Source organism: Chiloscyllium plagiosum, unplaced genomic scaffold (assembly GCF_037043375.1).
Source record: "Chiloscyllium plagiosum isolate Xiang-an unplaced genomic scaffold, Cpla_swu_hap1 HiC_scaffold_22, whole genome shotgun sequence".
NCBI classification, from domain to species: Eukaryota; Metazoa; Chordata; class Chondrichthyes; order Orectolobiformes; family Hemiscylliidae; genus Chiloscyllium; species Chiloscyllium plagiosum.
In genome coordinates, this window is record NW_028270160.1 from 24,351,732 (window position 1) to 24,375,690 (window position 23,959).

At 40.8% G+C, this 23,959-nt stretch overlaps 1 protein-coding gene across 14 annotated transcripts in view; it reads left to right on the forward strand.

The window, feature by feature from the left end:
* The window catches only part of ablim1b (actin binding LIM protein 1b), a 422,940-nt gene that overhangs the window by 183,758 nt on the left and 215,223 nt on the right, over positions 1-23,959 (forward strand). For all 14 annotated transcript variants that reach the window (XM_087998851.1, XM_087998859.1, XM_087998857.1 and 11 more), the window contains exon 2: positions 13,390-13,524. In XM_087998851.1, coding sequence (XP_087854977.1) covers positions 13,390-13,524 — 135 coding nt within the window. The remainder of the gene's footprint in view (positions 1-13,389; positions 13,525-23,959) is intronic.

Consider the following 23,959-nt stretch of genomic DNA (forward strand, 5'->3'; position numbering starts at 1 on the left):
AACAGTGTGATCTGGCACAAGTTGAGTTGGTACCTGCTGTTATGATTGTAACAAAGTGAGCCAAGTGGACCTTGTAGAATAAGAGTTTGCTGATTGGTCCAATCAGGGAGGATTAGCTGACAGGGAGGACTGTGAGAGTTTCTGTTCACTCTGGAAGCTGGTTCTGAGAAGGCTGAATCAGTGTCAAAGACTCACCATGTGTAACTAAAGGGTGACTTGGTGATGGGATATTGACCTCTGTGGAGTTATTTCACCTGCCTTGACATGTTTAAGGTAGTGTTGTGAGATCACACACATGTCCCCAGTGGAACCTTGGAAGCAGGCAGTTGCATAAATGTTTTTAGTATAGCTTGACACCTTGACGACTATTGGGATGTAATGAACCCCACTCCGTCAGGTCTCAGGTTCCAGTCCAGCTGTTGGCATAGCTCTATGACAGTGTCTCAGGACACTCACATTCTGTGGCAGCAGTGCATTACCCATCTGATGGAAAAAGGATGGTAAACTCTGGATCTTCTGCACTTCTTGCACACCTGTATAACTGCAGCTTCACTGGAGGCTATTTGGCAGGTTGTTGCGGCTTGTTGGGGTATCTGTTCCTCCATTTCTGTGCATTTTAATTGCACCACAGCCACAGTGATAACTTCTGACCCTGACCACCCCCACCCCCCAAGAAAAACTGGGAACCTCCTGTTGCTTTCTTCTTGGCACTCCCTGTTGAGTCCTTCCTTACAACGCTTCCTCGTATTCCCAAACGCCTGTTTATAAGGTTGGCCTAAAAGGGGAAAATGGTTTAATCTGGTCACTTGGCACATGTGAATACAAATTGATGGCCATTACTAAAAGAATGAAAGGAGAGATTCAGAGAAATGTTTTTCGGGTGCATGGTTATTACCTCCCACACACAGCTGTGGAAGCAAACTTTATGATGGTTTCGAAAAAGACACTCACTAATTTAAAGTTGAAAAAGGAAGGGAAATGAAACTAAATGAGTACATTTATCAGAGACCCAGCACAGACACAATTAGCTGAATTCCTGTATGCTGCAAAATAAGTTAATTTTTTTGTGGAAATAGGAGAGTCAGGAATTTAGAAAATGTGTTTGCAATTTCAGAATCAAGATAATTTTGCTTAAAAACTTGAAGGATTAATGATTCAGAGAATATAATCAATGGTCTTGTATTCATTCAGCCTCTGACTCAGGCACTTAGGGAAAAAGGTTTCAATCTTTTTTCTGACTGCAGGCCTTGACTAATGGATTTGTACAAACAAGCTTGGGTCAGGGTTAATATGTAAGTGTATCCCAGTTAAATCTTGCTCAAACTGGAAGGAGTTGTTCATTGATCACAATAAGCAAACAAAGCAGTATGCTTTCTTAATAACTGAGACTGTTTAATCAAACAAGTGTAACAGTAGAAAGCTTTGTCAACTGGTCAGACCAGTCGCCCATCTAAGACTGATGTCCAAACAGCACCTCTTGCGAACATCCAAATGCTAACAACTACTTCTTGATTATTGTAGTGTTCTCTGTCAAAACCCACGTGAAAGTGGACTTAAATTTTAACACAACTGAATTATAAGCCCTTCTGCAGTGGCAAAAAGTAATCAAATCAAATCACTTTTTCAGTTTGGCTAAACTACGAAGGGACTTCTGGAGAATTACAGTTCATCAAATGTGATCTAAGTAGAACCAAAAAGACTTGCATTTATATAGCACCTTTCACAACTGCAGGACGTCCCAAAAAGATGTTACAGTCAATGATGTCGACATGACACCAATTGTTAAAGTTCACTTGAGAATGTAACTTTTGAAAAGGTTTTGTGACTTACATATGAAAGAACTGAAACCAAGATGGTCATTCTAGAAGATGAGAGACTTAACGAACAATCCAGGGCTTTTCAATATATAATTTCAGTTGCATCACACTGTAAACTTTTGCTATAAATTCTGTGTATTACAATCTTATACTCCACAACCACCTGATGAAGGAGCAGCACTCTGCAAGCTTAGTGCTTCCAAATAAACCTATTGGATTATAACCTGGTGTTATGTGATTTTTTAACTTTGTCTAACCCAGTCCAACACCAGCGTCTCTAAATCATGACAGTCAATAATGCATATTTTTGACTTATATGTTCACAGTTGTAATGTTGACCAATTATAATGCCCCAATAAGAACGATGCAAAGATCTTTGTTAAATAGCTGTTGGCAAACTTTAATCTGCAAAATTCTGTTTGATGCATTTGTGCATTGTTAATATTGTGCGGATAAAGCAAATAGATTTGGATTGGATTCCATTTTAAATGCCTCTCAAGTTTTCTGTCTGTTGCTTTCAGTAGAGAATCATGTTAAATGTGGGGTCATTCAAGTGGGCTAGAAAACAAGAGCAGAGATGCACTGCTGAAGATGTATTTGGAACATTGTGAGCAATTTTGGGCCCATATCTGAGGAAAGCTGTGCTGGCATAGGAAGGGGTGGTTTGCAAGAATGAACCTGGGGGTGAAGGGATTGTCAGTGGTTGAGGACTCTGGGCCTGTACTGTATTCCGTAGAGTTTAGAAGGATGAAGGGTATATTATTGAAACTTACAGAATACTGAGACGTCTGGATAGTATCGACTTGAAGAAGATGTTTTCAGTAGTTGGAGAGACTAGGACCTGAGGGCACAGCCTCCGAGTGAAGGGACCTGCTGCCTCACAGCACCAAGGTCCCAGGTTCAATTCCACCCTCAGGTGACTGTGCAAGGATTTTGCACATTAGCCCCATGTCTGCGTGAGTCTCCTCTGGGTTTTCTGGTCTCCTCTCACAGTACAAAAATGTGCAAGTTAGGTGAATTGGCCATGCTAAATCGCCCATAGTGTCCAGGGATGTGCAGGCTAGGTGGATTCGCCATGCTTACAGAGATAGGTAACGGGGTGGGTCGAGGTGGGATGCTCTTCGGAGGGTCAATATGGACTCGATGGGCCGAATGGCCTGTTTCCACACTGTCGGGATTCTATAGATTATATGAACTGGGATGAGGAGGAATTGCTCCTGCCAGAGAATTGTGACTCTGTGGAACTCATGGCCGTAGAAGGCTGTGGAGGCCAAATCATTGAGTGTATTTAAGACCAAAATGGATAGGTCCTTGATTGGTAAGGGAATCAAGGTCACAGGGAGAAGGTAGGAGAATGGGGTTGAGACACACATCAGCCATGATTAAATGGCAAAGCACACTCAATGGGCTAAATGGTTTTATGGTCAAATGGGGACACAATCCAAATTTGCTCATTTTCTGCTGAATGGGTTAGCTTAAAGGGAGTTATTAAAATAGCCTGTGCTCAACCCACTTGGCAACTTCACCATTCTGTACGAATATATTTCAGCCTATTTCAACATTATTTGATAGGACTTATCACCAGTTCCCAGATATATGTTCAGCAACCCTGAGGCAGAATTGTAATCACTACAAACTGGAGATGAAATCAGAAAGCTCAAGTCAGAGTTTGCCTACTATTGTGGAGAATGCAATGAAGCAGTATCTCTGAAAAATTGATGTCTTAAAAATATATTTCTTACATTCATAACATTATTATTTTTATATGTAATGCATTGTATTGCTACCTAATTCAAACATAAAGTGAAAAGTAATAGCTGTCGTTTGGATTTTCTCATTTTCAAGACTTTATCCATTTGTGTGAACTAATTAGTGGCATTGCACTGAAGAGAAATATAATGCTGTTCATAGGTGAACATAAGTTGAGAGTTATTATTCTGTGTACAGCCAATGTTGGATAGATTAATCTTCAGAGAAAGGTCGTATAGCAAAGGCATGCTGATTTTAGACCTACATCTTTGCATCTGGAAAAGGCATGGCTAGGACATATATTTGCAGGAAAAATCTATATTGCAAGCTTGGTACCCAGCCTTGTTATCCATGTGGCATGTCTCCACAGCTAGAATTGTCCATTTGTTATAATGTTAATTATGGACAGCCCATGTGAATTTTGTGCTGTCCTGGAGAAATGGTCCATTAAAGATATAACAAAAAGAAGGGAGACATGGTTACTCATTATTTACATAGAACATTGAACAATACAGCGCAGAACAGGCCCGTTGGCCCTTGATGCTGTGCCGACCTGTGAACTAATCTAAGCCCATCCCCCTCCACTATCCCATCATCATCCATGTGCTTATCCAAGGATTGTTTAAATCTCCTAATGTGGCTGAGTTAACTACATTGGCAGGCAGGGCATTCCACGCCCTTCCCACTCTGAGTAAAGAACCTGCATCTGACATCTGTCTTAAATCTATCACCCCTCAATTTGTAGCTATGCCCCCTCATACAAGCTGACGTCATCATCCTAGGAATAAAACTTTCACTGTCTACCCTATCTAATCCTCTGATCATCTTGTATGTCTCTATCAAATCCCCTCTTAGCCTTCTTCTCTCCAAGTCTCTCCGCCTTTCCTCATAAGACCTTTGAATTTGTTTCTTATCTCTTTAGTGCAAATTGATCTCATGACTGATTTCTTAAATCCTGCAAGAGAGGATTCTGTTATTTGGAGATCAGTCAGGCTTTGTATCCCAGACTGAAGTAAAGTTCATACCGTGAATGTAATAGAGCTGAAGCATAGACAGAAATTTAGAAAAATATTCAAATTCGCGCCATAACTAATTGGTAAAAGTTCAGCAAATAAAAAATGGAATGTTGACATTTGCAGATAGTATTTTGGAGACATTTCTATTCTTTAGAGTCAAATGTCAAAGTTCTATAATTCCATGTTATATTTAATCCCCCGGTTAAGTTTGGCAATGTCATTTGTAACCAATTGGTTCCCATGAAATGCAAGAATGGCCTGGGTATCAGCCTCTCTGATCTCCTCCTTCTTCTGTCTCTCCATCAATGAGGGACCACAGATTAGTATTCAGTGTCTGTTACAAATGATAGGATATCTTGATTATTTATAAAACTATTTAACGGTGCATATAATGCATTTCAATAATATTTGAGGGCTTTTGAAATTTAGCTGTAATAAACTGAAGAAACAAATGGATGCAATACTTTAAAGAAAAAATTCGCACCATGTTGTATATAACCCAAAATATACTACTGTTATAAAGGTAGGCTAAATTGTTTCTCTTTCCACATGCTCTCCAGACTTGGATTTATCTCTATTCATTCAATGTTACTATATCAAAATCCTGTAATTTTTAATAGCACTTGTGTATGTAAAAACCTCACATGAACTGCAGAGAATTTAGTGGACAGGCCTTTCCTTCTGTAGGTCATGATGTGGAGGTGCTGTGTTGGACTGGGGTGGACAAGGTCAGAAGTCACATGACACCAGGTTATAGTCCAATAGGTTTATTTGCTGCTCCTTCGTCAGGTGAAGTGTCTTCAAGCTTGTGATTTCAAATAAACCCATTGGACTATAATGTGGTGTTGTTATGACTTATTATCTTGTGAAGGTCAATTAAGAATGGACAATAAATGCTGGCCTAGCCTGCAATGCTCACCTCTGAAGAACAATCTTTTTAAAAAATTGATTCCATAAAAGTAATATGTTCAGTCTTTTCCTAGCTATTCAAGAATTGGGGTTGCCTCCGTTTTTCTTAGGGTAGCAGTGACCTTTTACAGCACAAATAATGATGTCAAAAGAGAAATCTAATATGTTGTACAGATATCTTAGGTTCTGTGACAATTAGATAAAACATAGTAAACATAGGCTGTACTTTTATAAAATTCCCTTTGAGATATTTGATTGGGTACATTGAACATTAGATGATCTCAATATTCTGATTATTAATAGCTCTTAAATAGAGGAAAATGAACTTCTTCTGAAAATATGCTAATACACTTGCAGTGACTTTTTTTTTGGTAACTTTAGACTAGCTGTAAGGCATCCAAAGTAATTTGTAACCTCAGGTACCTGTGTCACTGCCATTTATTCCAGACATTAGATAAAAGAAATAATTTGTATTTCTGTTGTGGAGTCATGTTTCAAACTACATCACAGCAGGTAAAGTTACACAGAAACAGACAACTTACCATACAGAAGGAAGCCGCTTAACCCCCTTGTGGTTGTACTGAACAGAAGCAAAGCCCTCTAAGCAAGTCCCACTTTTCAATTGAGGCTATAGCACATTCAACAGCTTCCTCAATACAAGAAAGCCTGTGACTTGACCATCCTTTCAGGCAGTAATTTCCAAATACTCACTGTCCAAAACTAAATTTTCTTAACTCCCCTGTAATTTTTTTGTTCTGATCTGTGGTTATTGATATTGATCTTGCTGCAGAAAGAAATTGGTTCTTCCAAAAGTCTGTTTAGACCTCCTAATGATTTAACTCTTCTTAATTAAATCCTCGCCCTTTTTCAGCTTTCTCTGTTCTGAAGTAAAACCATTTTGACCCACCTGGTCTTCCCTCATAGCTGAAATTCTCCATATGTGGCAGCATTTTTGTCATTAATTTCTGCCCCCCACGCGCGCACACATTGCATTTAGGTCTACTCCTTGTTTTGTGAGCAAATCCAGCAACAAATTTGTGCAGATCAAGGTCCCACAAAGAGAGCCTGGAATAAATAAATACTCTGTATTTGTGGAGTTTGATGAAGGAGGATCAGCCCTTGAAGATCTTCTTCAAGTTGTGCCACGTAATACTTTAGCTTCACTTGAACAAGTAAAGAAGTGTACCTAAGCCTGGCAGAAGTTAGATTATCTGTAATCAAATTTGAAATAACTATCCCAAAGTTTAAGTACTATGGTGGTGATGATTGCGAAAGTTGTTCCCTTTTAATTGCTTGCCTGTGCAACTTTTCATTTTCTAGGAAGCAGATGTTTTCCGACATAATTCTTTCATTAAAAGTGATGTGATTCAGAATCCTAAATCTGCACAGGTACAATATCATGTGTGACGAGTAAAACACAAGATGTTGCAGCAGAGGAAGTAATGTTTTTAAACAGTGGATGCAAAGTAGAAATAGTGGAATACTCATTCACTTTAAGTCCTCATTACATAGAGTTAAGAAAACGTGAGGCCAGATTTCACTTCTAGTTTATGAAAAGCAATTTTCAAAAAGTAAGTGAATATGCCAATAATTTATGCAAAAGTGCAATGCGTACTAATGATTGTTGAGCAAAAAACATTTGGTAAAAATTGTGGGGTTCTCTGTCATTCTGCGAACTGTAATTAAAATGGTTTGCACTTCAGTTAGTTTCTGCTAAGCACACACTTCATTGAATAATAAATCAATATTTTGGTTGCATGGAAGGAAGGGCCACATCAAGCTGTGCGTGTTTCAGATAATGGATAAAACAGACAAGGGCAAAGCAATGTCACATTACACTGCGACCAAGAATGCCAACAAAGCAATAACAGGAAAACACATCGTTAACAGGTCAGGACCTTGGCAAGTTGAATGCTGCCATGATAAACTGAACAATATGATATAGTGTTTAAAAGCTTTGAAGAGGAAGTGATTGCACTTTTAGCTATGCAAAGCACTTGGACTATGTATGAGGTGCATCTCACTGGAAACGCTTATGTAATTTTATTTAATTCTGTGGGCATTGTGTTACATCTTAAAACATTGGTTAAATTAGGAAAAACGACGTTGCAAATTTCATTGTTTTTATTGCCATTATATTTATCAAGTATCTAATATTGAAATCTTACTTGTAGCTTCTCTTGAAATGTTGTGATTATTATTATGTAGGGAAATATTCTCATTATTGTGACCACTCACTTCCGATAATGCAACTGGAAAATTCTTGTCACTTATTTTTGTTTACTTCAGCATTAAGTTCCAGGTATGTTTTCATTTTTTATAATATGAACACACTCAATGTAGCAAAGATTCCAGCACCACGGGGAGGGGGCATATCCTTTTCTCATCTTTTAGACATGGATAATGCCACCTCTTTCTTCATCCACTTCCTCTGTCACCTGCTCTTGCCTATTCTCTCCTGGACGTGCGTCTTTGTTTGAGCTTCATCAGGTCTTTAGTCACAGTTATTTGTTGTGAAACTTAGGATGCTTTCACACTGATGTTCCAGCTTTTAGGCACGCACACAAAGGACTGGCATCTATGGGTTAGCAAAGGGTAGTGAGTAAAAGGTCAATCTTGAAGTTAATTCATTAAGTTAGATTTTCCAAACAAGCACTCATAGTACAGAGAATCTATTAGTACATCAGGCAAAGGTCAACATGCCCTGCATAAGTGGGTATTAACAACGGATGATGGTTTTAGGACTTTCCTGCTGGTCTACTAGAAACACATATCAACTTTCAATTGCAATGACTTTCTGCCTTATAACATTTAATAAAGAAGACAAAAAAAACCCATGTAATATTTGAATAAGAAAAATATTTTAAAAATTACAGAGCAAAAACTGGGAAGTATGATTGGAGTAATTAGCTTTGATTGGCAAGCTGGCATTGGCATAGTAGATCAATGACAACAAAGCCGATAGCTCTGGTGAGAAGCTAGCATAGTTGTCAGAGACCAAGTAACCTCTTACCATTAGGAGATTTCCACGATTATACAGCTCATAAATGAAAAGGGATTTACACAACATGCAATGTTTGAAGTCAGTCAAGGAAGCTAAAGATGCAAAGTGATATAATGACATGAATAGATTAATTCCAGAAACCCATGTTCTTGGCTGAAGTTAATCATCTTTGATGATTTAATCAAAGATGACATATGCTGTACAATGTCTGTCTCAAGGGAACCCGATCCTAGAGTATTCTAAAAATAATTCGTCAGTTTAAAAAATGAATGAGATGAGCAGAGTGCATCTTAAAATGCCGTTAACAATCTGAAAATTCCTTTCCCTACATTGAAATACAATCTGGAGAGGAAATCCAAAAGCTAGATGCCACTCTGCCTGAAAATCTTACTGTAGCACCACATTTTAGAAATCTAACAGTTAATCTATTTTACAGTTGGTTTTATCTTCGGATCTATTTTAGGATTAAAATACTTTGAGAAAACGTGCTCTATACTGGTGCAAATTAATTTCTTTTGAGGCTGAGTCAGAGTACAGGCAGCCATCTTAGTTCACTTTCTACAATGGCTGATTGAATTACCTATGTTTTCATAATCCATGCTTGGTTCAGCAAAATTGGAAACTTGATACTGTGCAACTGGTCCATGTTAGGACTGATAGTAATTCTCTACTTTCCAGTTCTTATCTGGTTAAGAGAATAGGTATTTCTGTACTTTGCATACCTGCAAGAAGCGATTTCTATGGCTCAGTACATTAGGTAATTCTCTTCTGTCCACTTTACATCTGGTTCAATATACCGGCCACTAGAGCGGCCAGCTGAAACTGCCAACCGGGAGCGGCAGGGACAGACCACTATAAATGCCGGAGGAAACACCACAGAAGCGCTTCACAGGAGGCTCCCAAGCACTGAGGATGTCACCTAGACAGGGGACGAAACGTTTGCAACAAAAACTTCCAGCTCGGCGAACAGAAGCACAGCATCTGGTTCAATAATTAATTCAAATAATTCCAGTTCATATTTGCTGCAGAGTTAAACATAATAATATTTAACTGGGCCCTGAAGAAGTAATGATTCAAAAATGCCAAACATTCCTTTCAGTGCATGTTAACACAAGTAGGCTCATTGGATATTCCTATCCCCACACAACATGATGGATTTCCCATTAAAAATTGTAAATTCCGATTAACTTAGGGACATTGTTAACGATTACTTCAAACAAAAAAAAAACATTTTGAGGTAGATTGTTCCAAATTGCTGGCAATATAACCTTACATCAAATGTTCAGTGACATTGTCAACAATATGGAAATAAGGAGGAACAGAAAAAATGGAGACAGAATTGATATGAAATTGTAAATGGAGGCTTAGAAACTTCCAAGACCTTTCTCTGTTAGGATACAAATTCTGGTACAGTGTTCCTTCCATCTGAGAACAGGACTCAGCTCAAATTCCAGGGGTGGGGTACTTATATAATAGGGATGGATCCCAAACACCTGTAAGGGCATACCATTGACAGTCACTCTGGCTCCAACTCCTTCCCTCTCTGTGTAGAATAAAAATCTAGTAAGGACTAAGAAATAATTGCACATTCAGTAACTTGATGCATATTGGCATGCAGAATATGAGAAAATGCAAAGTGACCAAACTTTACAGGTATTAATTTTTCTGGAATCACATAAAATCAGTGAACTGATATAAATTAACACTACATAGAGATATTTTTTGCTATGGATTAATGTATCCTTCCTCCCCTCGGAAACAGACGTCAGTACCTTCGGTATCAAAGAGGGCAAGATATCCATGTTTCATGTGGGTCCTGTTCTCTTATGTCTTCTGGCACACGATGCCTTGTTTTTGGCTTTCTCTATTTTCCACTCAGCTTTCAACACTCTTGCTGTGTACAGATAACATTTACTTTTATTGACAATGTCAGCTTGCTTTTCTTTGTTAAATGCTTGATAATCATCATTTCTCGATGTGTGGCAGTTTAGTAGTCTCAAAATGTTGCACTGGAAAAGCACAGTAGGTCAGGCAGCATCCGAGAAGCAGGAGAGTCGATGTTTCAGGTATTAATCCTGATGAAGGGCTTACGCCCGAAATATCAACTCTCCTGTTCTTTGGATGCTGTGCTTTTCCAGATCCATACTTTTCAACTCTGATCTCCATCATCTGTAGTCGTCACTTTTTCTCATGAAAGTTTTGTAGCTTGTCAGGATGAAATCTCCTGCTCCCTTGAGCAAGGTGAGCAATAGCAGGGAAATAGGGAAAGTATGTTGAAAATGGAAAAATCAAATTTTCAACATCCCCTTCGGATTTAAACAATGATTTCTGAGTCTCACTAATAAGCAGTGACTACCTTATTATCAAGCATTTGCTAAGTTGTTTCCTTTATATGCAGCTCCCAATTCTCATTTCCTTCCCTGAGAAATAGATGGTGCTAATTCCTGAAAGTCAGAGTAGGAACTTGGTGGCAGCAGCTCGCCATTTGTTTCTCTGGACTTCCCTTTTAATTCTTTTTTTACACAGCGTGCCTATATACTCCTTAGCTACCGTCCTCTTCTATCCTCCAACTGAGCAAGCTGGCCTCATAAACCACCAGCATCACCATACCATTATGCATGCTCTCAGTCCAACTCTCACACCACGTCAGCCCTTCAGGTCTTCACTTTGGAGCTGATGGACACCTAAGATTTGCATGCTTCAGCAAGATCAGTTTGTGTGCTGTGCCACACGTGAATTTCATGTGTCCTAACTGGATGCATTTTTTGGCCCTTAACTTCATTTTTTAACGCACACTCACTTAGAATTTGCTCTGAGACTGCCAGCCTCTTCCTAACATTGCTTTTTATTGTGGAGGGAAAGGCTTCAGCTTATCACAGTGGGGAGCACTGAACAATCAAGGGGCTGATGCTTTGCTGTGAGGCGATGTGCTATGTCAATATCATGGGTCAAGAGTGTGGTGCTGGTAAAGCACAGCAGGTCAGGCAGCATCCAAGGAGCAGGAGAATCGATGTTTCGGGCATCAGGAATGAAGGGCTTTTGCCTGAAATGTCGATTCTACTGTTCCTCGGATGCTGCCTTACCTGCTGTGCTTTTCCAGCACCACACTCTTGACTCTAATATCCAGCATTTTCAGTCCTCTCTTTCTCTTATGTCAATGTCATACCTACAGCATGTGTCAGCAGCTTACCAAGCAAATATGTGGCAAGTGCTTCGACCAAATGGCTATGTGTGAAAGTCAAAAGGGGCTAGTCCCTAGTTGGGTCAAAAGGTTCAGTCTAGGGGCATCAATACAGTCAGCAAAGGATTCCAGTCCAGTCCAGGGTGTTGGCCACAGTTAGTCATGTTGGTCAGGTGTAATCAGTCCAGGGATTACAGGTTTACCATTCGGATTACTGTGGAGACATTAGTCTTGTGGGTGGGAGGTGGATGCAGGCTGACTTTTCCTGCAATGCGACAACTTGAGGGACTGAGTATGATCACGTGCATGAAGGAGAAGTTAGTGGTGCTGCAGGAGAAGTGGTGAACTGTCTCCATTGAATGAGAAGAAAGCACGGGGGCAGGAAGGGTAAGTAGGTTGGGAGGAAGATGTGAGTGAGAGTTGTTAAGTAGACATGCCCAATGTAATGAGAGTTGGAGTCTGTGAGGCTTGCAGAGATTGGCATGATGCAGTGGCAAAGTTCTGATGAGGACAGTGGCCCTGTGATTGTGAGGAAGCAGAGAGAAGATTGTGGCATCTTTGCTTGCAGAGTGTAGAGGACTATTAACCTCCTTCCTGCACTGCTGTGCATTGTGTTTCACCCAGAACACTGCACTGACCCAGGCTGCTGGCTCGATCCAGCCTGACTGAAACCAGTGGTGTGGCTTCTTTTGGTGGTCAATGGAATACAGCACTTCTCTCCTTTCCAACACCCCATCCACCAGCACCTCCAGGTGCCTGTCAAACATAGCTGGATGTCAGCTTCCCTTTCTGGGCCATATCCTTATCAGTAATGATTTCACACTTGGGTATGGCAGGGGGGAGGAGAGGGGGGGGGGGGGGGGGGGGGAGGACTCGTGTCAGGCTTGCAGCATCTGAAGTGATGCACAGTATGGTGCCAGCTGCATTAACAGCACAACGTCTGGCAGAGGTGAGCATATCCACTTCTCCTGGACACATGATTCCAAGAGAAAAGAGCCAAAGAGCCAAGTTGCATAACTAATGAGCTGTACAGCAAAAGATTCCTGAGAGAAGTCACCATGAATCAGGGTGGACCACCTGGTCTGAATCTCTCCAAAGAAAAGTCTTTACCAAAAACTGAGAAAATTCAACCCATACTAAGAAAGCTGTCAGATTGCTGTAAAAAAAAACAAGTTTACTAATGTCCTTCTTGGGAGAGAATGTCCGATCTCATTCAGCCTGTACGCGTCACAGAATATGTGGTTGAATCTTCATGGTAACGGGGCATGAATAGTAAATACTGCCTTGGCACTGTCACCCTCATTCAGGAACAAATAAAAGAAGTCTACATTTCAGTTTTGTTTTGCAATCATTCTGCTATTTTTGACTTGTTGGTCAGATTTGAACTCCTTTTGAAATAAAAGCCAGGATTTGACAACGATGTGCCACCTATAACAATGTACATGTGAAGTAGTTCAATTTGGACACTTATATTGTCTCCATACTCAATTCCCTGATGTTTTGAAAGACTGAGCAATGCATCAACTATGCATTCAGTACAAAATAATCTACCAATGTATGATACTATTTAGCCATTTCTGTCTGACTGCTGATAGAGGATTCATCTTTGCCTGTCTGTCTCACTCTAGCCATTTGATGTTGATGATAAAAATGCAATCTGAATTGTAATAGTTAATGACCTGCTTTGCTCATGTTTTCTTTTCTTCTCTGCAGTGGCTCACCCTCAGGACCCCCACAAGCCGACAGAAAAGCCAGCCATCCACTGTTTCAAATGTGGAGACCCATGTAAAGGACAAGTACTACGTGTCCAGTCAAGACATTTCCACCTCCAATGCTTCACTTGCAAAGGTAAGCGTGTCAAATGTAATTGTTGACTTTTGAATTTTCCCATTTCTGCTTAACTCCAAAGCTTCAAAATAAACACAAAATCTGTTGGAGACCATGTCTCATGTGTTCACGCTATGACAATTTATTTTCTTAAATAATATGTCAAGTTTTACTTGTTGGACACGCCTTTAACCTGTGTATTCCTAATTTGGGTACAGCGTTTGTTGAATATCACCTTAGAGGGCTGTTTTGATGAAAGGATGAAACAGTTGATGAAGGGGTGACACCATGAATCAATGTCTGAACCTTCATTTTAGCAGGCAGGTTTGGTCCTGGTTGCTAATTATTATAGATCCTGTATAAAATCATTTCAATGAGACTGTCACAAATTGCTCAGTTTCTGAAACATTACACAATTAGGTGAGAGACCTCACATCATTGCAGGTGACTGCTACTTCTCATTCATACAGACTGATTGGCTTGCATTTGCGTTTGCTGTTGCTGAATTTTATCTTAGCAGAAGTTTGAAAATAGAAATGAGGTGCAGGGATATGAAAGCTACTTGACGTTCATTTTAGAAGAGCTATTCATCCGTTCCACAGACTCATTCCAAGAATTTCGAATGAGCTCTGGAAATCATAGGTAAAGGAATGTTAATTGTGCCAAGGATGCAGTCAGATTTTCCACTCTGCACATGGTGCCTTTAATATTTATTTACCCTTGACCCGAAGAGTCCTTTTTAACATCCTGTTATGATATCAAAACTCAATTGACAAGGATTGCGCCTTACTAAACTCATACAGAGTCTTGCTGATTCTGCAAAGCAGGAAGATTATTATTGGGCACCTTGCCAGCACAGTGTTAGAAGCTCGTGCCAAATTTTATTGTTTTGACAACTTCTGGATTTTGGGCCTTGGATCTCTTCAATATGTAGATGATGTTGCAGTAGAGCCCCCGCTCTGCTTAGTTCTCCAGTTCACAGGGACGTGAGCTGTACGGCAGAAGGAGGAATGGGTGGGTCAATGAGTTTGTGATTTGGACTTGATAGGAAAATGGGTTGGAAGGTCAAAGGCCTCAGTGTACTTTAGTGGGGGTGGGTAGGAAGCTTGCAATATTCAGCAGTATCATGGGAGTTGAGTACATGGTCATGTGGGCCAAGAGGTCAGGGCTTGGACACGTGAGTATTGCGTGTTTGGTGGTTGAGTGGAGTGGAGTGGGAATTGGATCAGGCGATAGTGTAGTTGACGTTATTTTAAATACTCACTTCATTGCATTTAGTGTTACTTTTCTACACTGACAGTGACTGTCAAAGGACAAACCAAAGTTACAGCGGATCAGAAGTGTGTGTTAAGCTCTATATTTACACGTACAAAAGGACCAACAGCTGCTTCTGATGTAGGTAAATGATGCCTTTGTTTGGCCTTTGGCAAATGTACAAGAACATCAGTGCTGTTTTGGATCCCGAATGGCACATTTGGCACCCAAAGAATGTGTGCTACTTATCCCAATTTCAAGCTCACAGCTTTAAAATCAAAGGTCCTTGGTGCAAGTTTAGAATTAGAATGTTTTTTCGATACATTCCCCATGTCATAATGTATGTGGGCTCCACACATCCCCTTCCACTGAAGGTGGGGCTCCCCACATTCCTGATGAAGAGCTAATGCTCGTAAAGTAGACTCTCCTGCTCCTCGGATGCTGCCTGACCAGCTGTGCTTTTCCAGCACCACAGTTTTTGACTCTGATCTCCAGCATCTGCAGTCCTCACTTTCTCCTCCTGAAGGTGTGAATTGCCCTGGATGATATATAGGATTGCTTGGGAAATAAAGGGGAGGAAACACAAGTATTTGGGCATAACACTGGAAGTCCAAGCAGAGGAGGCCCAGAAGAGAAGGAAGGTCCTGTTCTCAGAGTGTGGAAGAGGAAGCTGGGATGGTGAGGAAGTGTCGGTCACACAGCTCCAATCTCTCCTGCCCATCCCTCTGGTTCCCCTTCCATTCATTGTGCAGAGCACTGCCTTTCTCTTGGTGACAGCTGTATATTCCAGCACAGCACTTAATCATTTTGGATTACTTTACAGAGTTAGAATTGAAGAGCTTTGGAATAGTCTTGCAAAGAGACTCCTGGTGGATTTAAAACATCCTCCTCAAATACACACCAGCAAATGAACAGCGAAAACTCTGCATAGTTTGAGAGCACACTCAAAACAATGTTCAACAATTTCTTTATCCCTGTTCAGTTGCTCACTGATAAACAAGTCCATTAATTAAAGTAGTAGTTACTGAAGTGCAATCTAGCCTGTTTCATGAGCATTAGTTGTCACTAAGACCACTCATGATCTTCCAGGAGTCTATTCTTAGTGTGATCTCAAACTATGTGGAGTTTTCGCTGTTCATTTGCTGGTGTGTATTTGAGGAGGATGTTTTAAATCCACCAGGAGTCTCTTTGCAAGACTATTCCAAAACTCTTTCAATATTCTGAACACAAAACAGATTTAAACTCACTTTGTTCCTCTAGTATTGGGAAAGATTTTCTGGTACTTGCTTATCATGAAGGGTGGCACAGTGGCTCAGTGGTTAGCACTGCTGTCTCACAGTGCCTGGGACCTGGGTTCAATTCCAGCCTTGAATGACCATCTGTGTGGAGTTTATATGTTCTCCTTGTCTGTGTGGGTTTCCTCTGGGTGCTCTGGTTTCCTGCTGCAGTTCAAAGAAGTACAGGTTAAGTGATTGGCATGCTGAATCGTCCATAGTGTCCAGGAATGTGTCAGCTAGGTGGATTAGCCATGGTAAATGCAGGATTATGAGAATGGGGTGGGGGATTGGGTCTGTATGGGATGCTATTCGGAGGGTTGGTGCAGACTTGATAGGCTGACTGGCCTGTTTCCACACTGTCAGGATTCTATGATAAAGCAAATTGGAAGCCACTGGTTTACCAGGGGGAAATAGTGCATAGTTAACAGCTCACTGTATTGCTAGATGGTTTATCAGCATTTTTACCCACAATTGAGAGAGAAAAACCTCTATAAAGAAATTTTAAGGGACATTTTTACCATGATTTACGCTATTTACCCTTGCATAAAAATTGGATTGTTAATTAGAAAAGACAGGAAAGAAAACCTGAAAGCTATAAAAGCAAATTTTTAAATCTTGGCAATGATACAATAGCTCATTAGCCTTATATCCGCAGAAAATAAATCATTCCAGTGGCAAGTCTTTGATCTTGGATGACTGGTTTCTGATGTAAAGGAGTAGTCAAGTAAAGGATAAATTGTTGGAATTCCGAAAGCAATCAAGGCATGAATATTTGACAGCCTGTGGATCATTATGGATACAATTACCAGGACAATGGGAATATCACACCGTTGGCAGCACATCTCAAAGAAAAATTCATAGGAACATAGGAATAAGAGTGTGCCATTCAATTTCTCAAGCATGTTATATCAATCAAGTAGGTCATGCTTGATCTATATCTTAACTACATGTACCGATCTTATCTCAGTCTTTGATAGTTTGTTGCCTATAGGAATTGATCAACCTCTTCCATGAGAGTTGTAAGACTTTCCAGAGAGATTCCATATTTCTCTAACCCTTTGTGTGAAAATTGCTTCCTTTTTTTGTCTCCTAAATGGTTTAGGCTAATTTTACGATTATGTCTCCATGCCTTCCTACCAGAGGAAATAGTTTCTCCATGTCTGCCCAACAAAATATCTCAACATATTAAACAGCTAAACCAGACCACCTCTTGAAATAACTCCACAGAGGCCGGTATCCCATCACCAAGTCACCCTTTATTTCCACATGAGCAGTCTTTAACTCTAATACTACCTCATTTGGAGCCAGTTATCAAAGTATCTCTAATATTCTCCTTTTTATTTATTTTTCCGGACACTCCTGTTCTTTTTTTTTGATACTCCTGTTTTTTTTTAACCCCCACACTACCGCCTAACTGCGGTAGTGCTTATTTTTCCCCAGCACCCATGGTGTGTGTGTGCAGGTGTGAGACACAGTGAGAGACACAAGGTGCACGAATCTTTATTCAATTTCCACCACCAGGAAGATAGGAAAACACCCGGGTGGCCAGTGACAAGCACTGCCCTTCACATCAAAGGGCAATGCTGTGTGATCAAACAGTGAAGGGGAGGGCAAGGACTAAATCAAAATTGAGTTGGAGGGGGAAATAATGCACTCAACTCCCTGCGGCACCCACCTCTCCCTGAACAACTCCAGGGTGTTGGTGGACACCGCGTGCTCCTTCTCCAAGGACACCCGGGCTCTAACGTAACTCTCCTTTTTAATCTGTCTTGATTGGACCAGATTAACAGCCCCAATCTGGGAACTCATATTCTATGATGTCTAGCTGGCTGACCTCATTACAATCAGAACACTTCTTATTCTTCTGTTTTAAGGAAATAAACACCTGGCCCTGGAATTAATGAGTCTGTGCAATAATCACTGAGGGCAATACTTCCTCCAAATACTTTGTTATCCAGATTGCAGTAACCAAAGCAGAAATCTAACTAACTTTAGAGCTGCCTGAACCTCGAGGCAGAGCGTTGATATGGAAACAGGTGGATGAAGTAAATTGAACAAAAAAAATACAGCTGACTATTGCATGAAGCTTTTAACAAGATAAGGGAGGGGCTGTGCAAATTCAAAACAATAAAAAATATTACCAAACCAAGCCATTTGTTTAACAGCTACAGAGGAACCTCGATTATCTGAATACCAATTATTCAAAAATCGGATTGTCTGAAGGAGACCTCGAGGTCCTGATAGAAACATTACATCAAAGATGCGTTTCCAATTGTGATCGCATCTTTTGTTTACAGTGATTAAACCAGCACCGTCTCCAAATGACTAGGTTGGGGGTGGGTGTGGGGGCGCGGGATTTGGGGTGGGGGCTCACGCGCTGTGAGCTGCTGCAGTCTCCTGAACGGGGAACAGACTTTAAAAACTCCGAGCCCCAGATGAAAGGCGTTTAATCGATGAACTGAATAATCAATTATGCAAATGAAATAGTGCCCGCCCATCTCGTTCAGATAATCGAGGTTCCCCCTGTATCTCACTGTCAGAAAATCTTTGTTTTTCAAAATTGTTAGTAGAATTTGATGTATAATTCTTTTAGAACTCATAAATGCACTGTTTCCTATGCCGACAGTACCTCATCTGTGCCATATGCTGACTCAGAAAAATAATCACCTGTCTAAATCTATCTGCAAAGAAGTCCAGCTAACAGCATGAAAGCTGTGAGAAATAGTTTACGGGTAGAATTTCTTCTCAGTCCATGCCAAGAGGACTGAATCAGATCCAATACTGGGCATTGAATGTCATAATTTTATGTGTGAGATGCCAGCACCTGAAATGCTTTACAAATTGTTCAGGTGTTATAGGTATTTAATGTCAGTTGCTTGATGGTAAGCCTAAGAACAGGGTTAGAGAGGGTGATAATGGAGTTCAGGGAAGTTGTGCTGCATATGAAGTTGACAGAGCACATCTTTTTCTCTTTGACATTACAGCAAAGCTTTAAAGAAATGCACTATTGCATTGTGAACATATTTTGCAGAGAGACATCCCAATGCGCTTCACAATGCACTTTTGGATGTACAGTCTAGTGTTTTGATGTAGCAAATGCAGCAGCTGGTCCTCTTCAAGGTCCACAGGTAACTTTTACACGCACTAAACTGGTAGATAGAGCCTTGATTTAACATCTTAACCCAAAGACAACACCTCTGACTGTACAGGGCTAGTATTCCATTGGTATGTTAGTTTTGATTTTTGTAGTCAAGCATTGGAATGGAACTCAAACCCAGAACCTTTGCAACTTAGATGTAAGAGTATTATCAGTTGAGCCCCAACTGACACAAGATTCTTCAACAAGCATTAAGTCCCTGATTAAAATAAACTGCTTTAGATTGTTGCTGAAGACAACTTGGTCATGTGACCAATTAAATTTGGCCCTTGGGAAAAGGGCTAGTGTAGCTGATTCTATAGTTGAACAAATTGATAAAATGCAAAGCAATTGATCTCACTTATAATCTAAAATAACTGACATCAGAAAGCAAAATGGGAAAAGACTTCCTCCTTTTAAATCAAGTGACTTGTTATTGTGAGGTAGTATTAAAATGTTGCAAGTGTTGTCATTCCAGAAGAAACTTCACTCAGATTTTCAGTTAGGCAAATTGCTCTTACATTTTCTATGCAGTTCCAGCAGTGACCTTAACGAAAGTCCTTGTGTTTTATTTGCTTTAACACTCCACTGCAGGACAGGATATTGCACTCCTTGATGATTTACTGATAACTTACTGATGCATAATGTTCAACTTAGCAGAATGATCCAACCATTTGATTCCTTCCTGTACATTTTTTGTAGTTAAATTATAAACCAGTAATATGTGGATTCTAGCACTATGCACACTGCCATTATCAAGGTCATAAATCAACAAGTATTGATAAATCAGGCGAAGTATAAGAAACTGACATTTGTATTGTAGCAAAGTTAATGCATTTTTGTGATTATTTCAAATCCCCAGCAACTTTTTATTCCTGCTGTTTTGCCGATGCAAAACTTGCTGCCTGGAAATTTCTGAATGGTTTACGCCCGCAAACCATTTATTCTTGGCAAAATCGAATGACAAAGCACAAATGCTGATAGAATTTTAAGTGTGGGTGAGCACAAATACAATTCTTTTAACCTTGATCACCTGAGTCTTTGCCAGTCTTGTCCCTGTGCCCAAAACTGACCGTGCTCCAAGGTCAGAATCATGAGTTCACATTGATTGTGTTGGTTAGGGATTTGGTTAAAGATTCATGATATTGTCTCCAAATTCTCAGCAACACAGTGCCCTGACCAACAATGTAGTCAATCTCGCATGTGACATTTTGAGTATAGTTTTCATGCCTCCTTGTATAATTATATTCAAATATAATTTAGATACCTTGGGAAATTTAATTTAATAACCATCAAAAACTTTTTTCAAAGGCTTTTTTTATAATCATATTTTGTATGGTATTACTTGAACATCAAACACAATTAAAGTTTAAATTCATTGCAACATGAAATTAGATTCTGTCAAAAATAAGTTGAATTTGAATGACATATAGACTAGGAAAATTAAAGCCAGGCCAGCAGTCAGTTGAAGCCACAGGTCTGCCCTTTAAACTGGAACAAAGTGATGAAATAAGTGAAGAGAATGTTAAAAATTCTAGTAGACTTAGATATCACGGGGACAAAGTCTTACAAATGATGTAGATTACAGTAGATTGCATAAAAATGCATGGTACCGATGAGCTTCAGATGCTGTTTTACTGTTAGATATTGACCAGCAACATAGATAACTCTTTTGTAACATCCTGCTCCGCAAGTTGTTGCAAGAGTAACTCAACTGAAAAGTTTCATCTTATGTTGTAATCACCAGCAGCAAGATAATCAGAACCATAAATATATAGCTAGCATGGTAAAGCTTACAAATAACATAAGATTGCATTATGTGAAAATCAATTTACGTGAATAATGTAAGGCTGCTAAAGTGGAGACTATTTGTTCCCCATTTAAAGTATATCATGATCTTATGAGAAAACATGATGATATTAAAGTAGAAATGTTCATAAAATGGGATATGGACAGCATTTGCCAACAAATTTCACTTCAGCTAAAAGGATTTTGTGAACAATCTTTTTGCAAGAACACGCTTTGAGATGCATTAAGAATTTCTCTATTTTTCTTCATTTCTGATGATTTTAAATATTTTGTTGAGACCGACCTTTACGGATATAATTACAAATATTTTCTTTTGATACAAATGTATCTGTTTCTCTGTGATATGATTTGTACTGTTTACATTACTGAATGCAGACCATAACTTTGTATTCTCTAATGTTATTAAGTTTTCGATTGGGGTCCACTAATCTGAGAGTAACTGTTCAGTTTAGAACCAGTAGCTTTTTAGTTTGGACAATTGATTCATAAAAAGTTAAAGCTCCATCATGCTAGATGCCGCCAAATTATTAGGAGAGAGATAAATTGATTAGTACATCTAAGGATCTCTGATCCAATAAAACATCTGAGAAGCCATGACCCATCAACATAGTTTTCGATTGTCTATTTATATAGAAAGTTTGGCTGAAAGTGGCAAGCCGCAGGGTACAGGATACTCCCAAGACTTTGAAGCAACAAATACCTTGCCCAACTTTATGGATGTGCTGCATTTAATTAATGTAGATCCATGTCCTTGTGGGTCTAGCCATAGCACCTTGATCAGAAACGTTTGGAATAATAAATAAGCTCATAACATAATTGACTGTGAGTTAGAGAACACAGGATCTCCATTTATCATCTTATCCCTCTTACACTGCTGGTCTTATATGGTACAACTAGACATCAGCATCAGGAATATTTGGATGCTGAATTAAATTCTGGTCCTTCTGATGGATGCTTGGTGAAGCTATGGCAGGTGTAAGCTGGAATATCCTGGGTTTTTGACACAAGGAGGTTAGGTATGGGGGAGTTAACTTTCTCATAAAATTCCAGAGTTTGTAAATTGCACAGAGAGTCCAATGGGCATCTGAACAAATGTTTTGATGTCTGCTTCATAGCAAACTGGATTTATACTAAGATTAGAATGGTGCTGGAAAAGCACAGCAGGTCAGACAGCATCTGAGGAGCAGGAAAGTGGATGTTTCGGGAAAAGCCCTTCATCAGGATTGAGGCTGGGAGCCTCGGGTGTGAGAGATAAATAGGAGGGGAGGGAGCTGGGGAGAAGGTAGCTGAGAGTGTAGTAGGTGGATGGAGGTGGTGGTAAAGGTGATAGGTCAGAGGGGAGGGTGGAGTGGATAGGTGGGAAGGAAGATTGACAGGTGGGACAGGTGATGAGGACAGTGCTGACCTGGAAGGTTGGAACTGGGGTAAGGTGAGGGGAGGGGAAATGAGGAAACTGATGCAGTCCACATTGATGCCATGGGTTGGAGGGTCCCGAGGAAGAAAATGAGAGTGGTGAGGGAGTGGCGATGGAGGAGGCCCAGGATCTGCATGCCCTCGGAAGAGTGGGAGGGGGAGTGGAAATGTTCGGCCACAGAGCGATAGGATTGATTGGTGCGACTGTCCTGAAGTGCTCTGCGAGAAGGAGTCTGATCTCCCCAGTGTAGAGGGGACTGTATCACATACAAGAAATGACATGTATGGAAGTGCAGGTGAAGCTTTGATAGATGTGGAAGGCTCCTTGGGGGCCTTGGACAGAGGTGAGGGGAGAGGTGTGGGTGCAGGTTTGGCAATTCCTGCGGTGGCTGGGGAATGTGCCAGGAGGGGAGGATGGGTTATTGGGGGGCGTGGACCTGACCAGGTAGTCACGGAGGAACGGTCTTTGCAGAAAGTGGATATGGGTGGGGAGGGAAATAAATCTCTGGTGGTGGGGTCTGTTTGACAGTGGCAGAAATGTCGGCGGATGATGCGATTTATGTGGAGGTTGGTGGGGTGGAAGGTGAGGACCTGGGGGTTCTGTCCTTGTTATGGTTGGAGGGGTGGATTTGAGGGCGGAGGCGCTGGATGTGGATGAGATGTGTTGCAGGGTGTCTTCAACCATGTGGGAGGGGAAATTGCAGTCTTTAAAGAAGGAGGCCATCTGGTTTGTTCTGTAATGGAACTAGTCTTCCTGGGAGCAAATGCGGTGGAGACGGATGAATTGGGAATAAGGGATAGCATTTTTGCAGGAGGTAGGGTGGGAGGAGATGTAATCCAGGTAGCTGTGGGAGTCGGTGGGTTTGTAAAAAATGTCAGTGTTGAGTTGGTCATCGCTGATGGGGATGGAGAGGTCCAGGAAGGGGAGGGAGGTCCAGACGAATTGAAGGTCAGGGTGAAATGTGTTGGTGAAGTTGATGAACTGTTCATCCTCTTTGTGGGAGCATGAGGTGGCGCCGATGCAGTCATCGATGTAGCGGATGAAGAGGTGGGGAGTGGTGCCGGTGTAATTATGGAAGATGGACTGTTCTACATAGCCAGGCATAGCTGGGGCCCATGCAGGTGCCCATGGCTACCCCTTTTGCCTGGAGGAAGTTGGAGGATTCAAAAGAGAAATTGTTGAGCGGGAGGACCAGTTCAGCCAAATGAATAAGAGTGTCAGTGGAAGGGTACTGGTGGGGATGTTGGGAGAGGAAGAAATAGAGGGCTTGGAGGCCCTGTTGTGGCGGATGGAGGTGTAGGGGGACTGGATGTCCATAGTGAAGATGAGGTGTTGGGGGCCGGGGAAACGGAAGTATTAGAGGAGGTGGTGTCCCGAATATATGTGGGGAGTTCCTGGCTAGGGGGGGATAGGACAGTATCTAGGTAGGTGGAGATGAATTCGGTGGGAGAAGGAGCAGGCTGAGACAATAGGTCGGCTGTGATAGTCAGGCTTGTGGACTCACATAAGCCAATCCTAAGTGGTGGTTAAAGCTGTTACCATACCATTTTGGGCTGTAATGTAAAT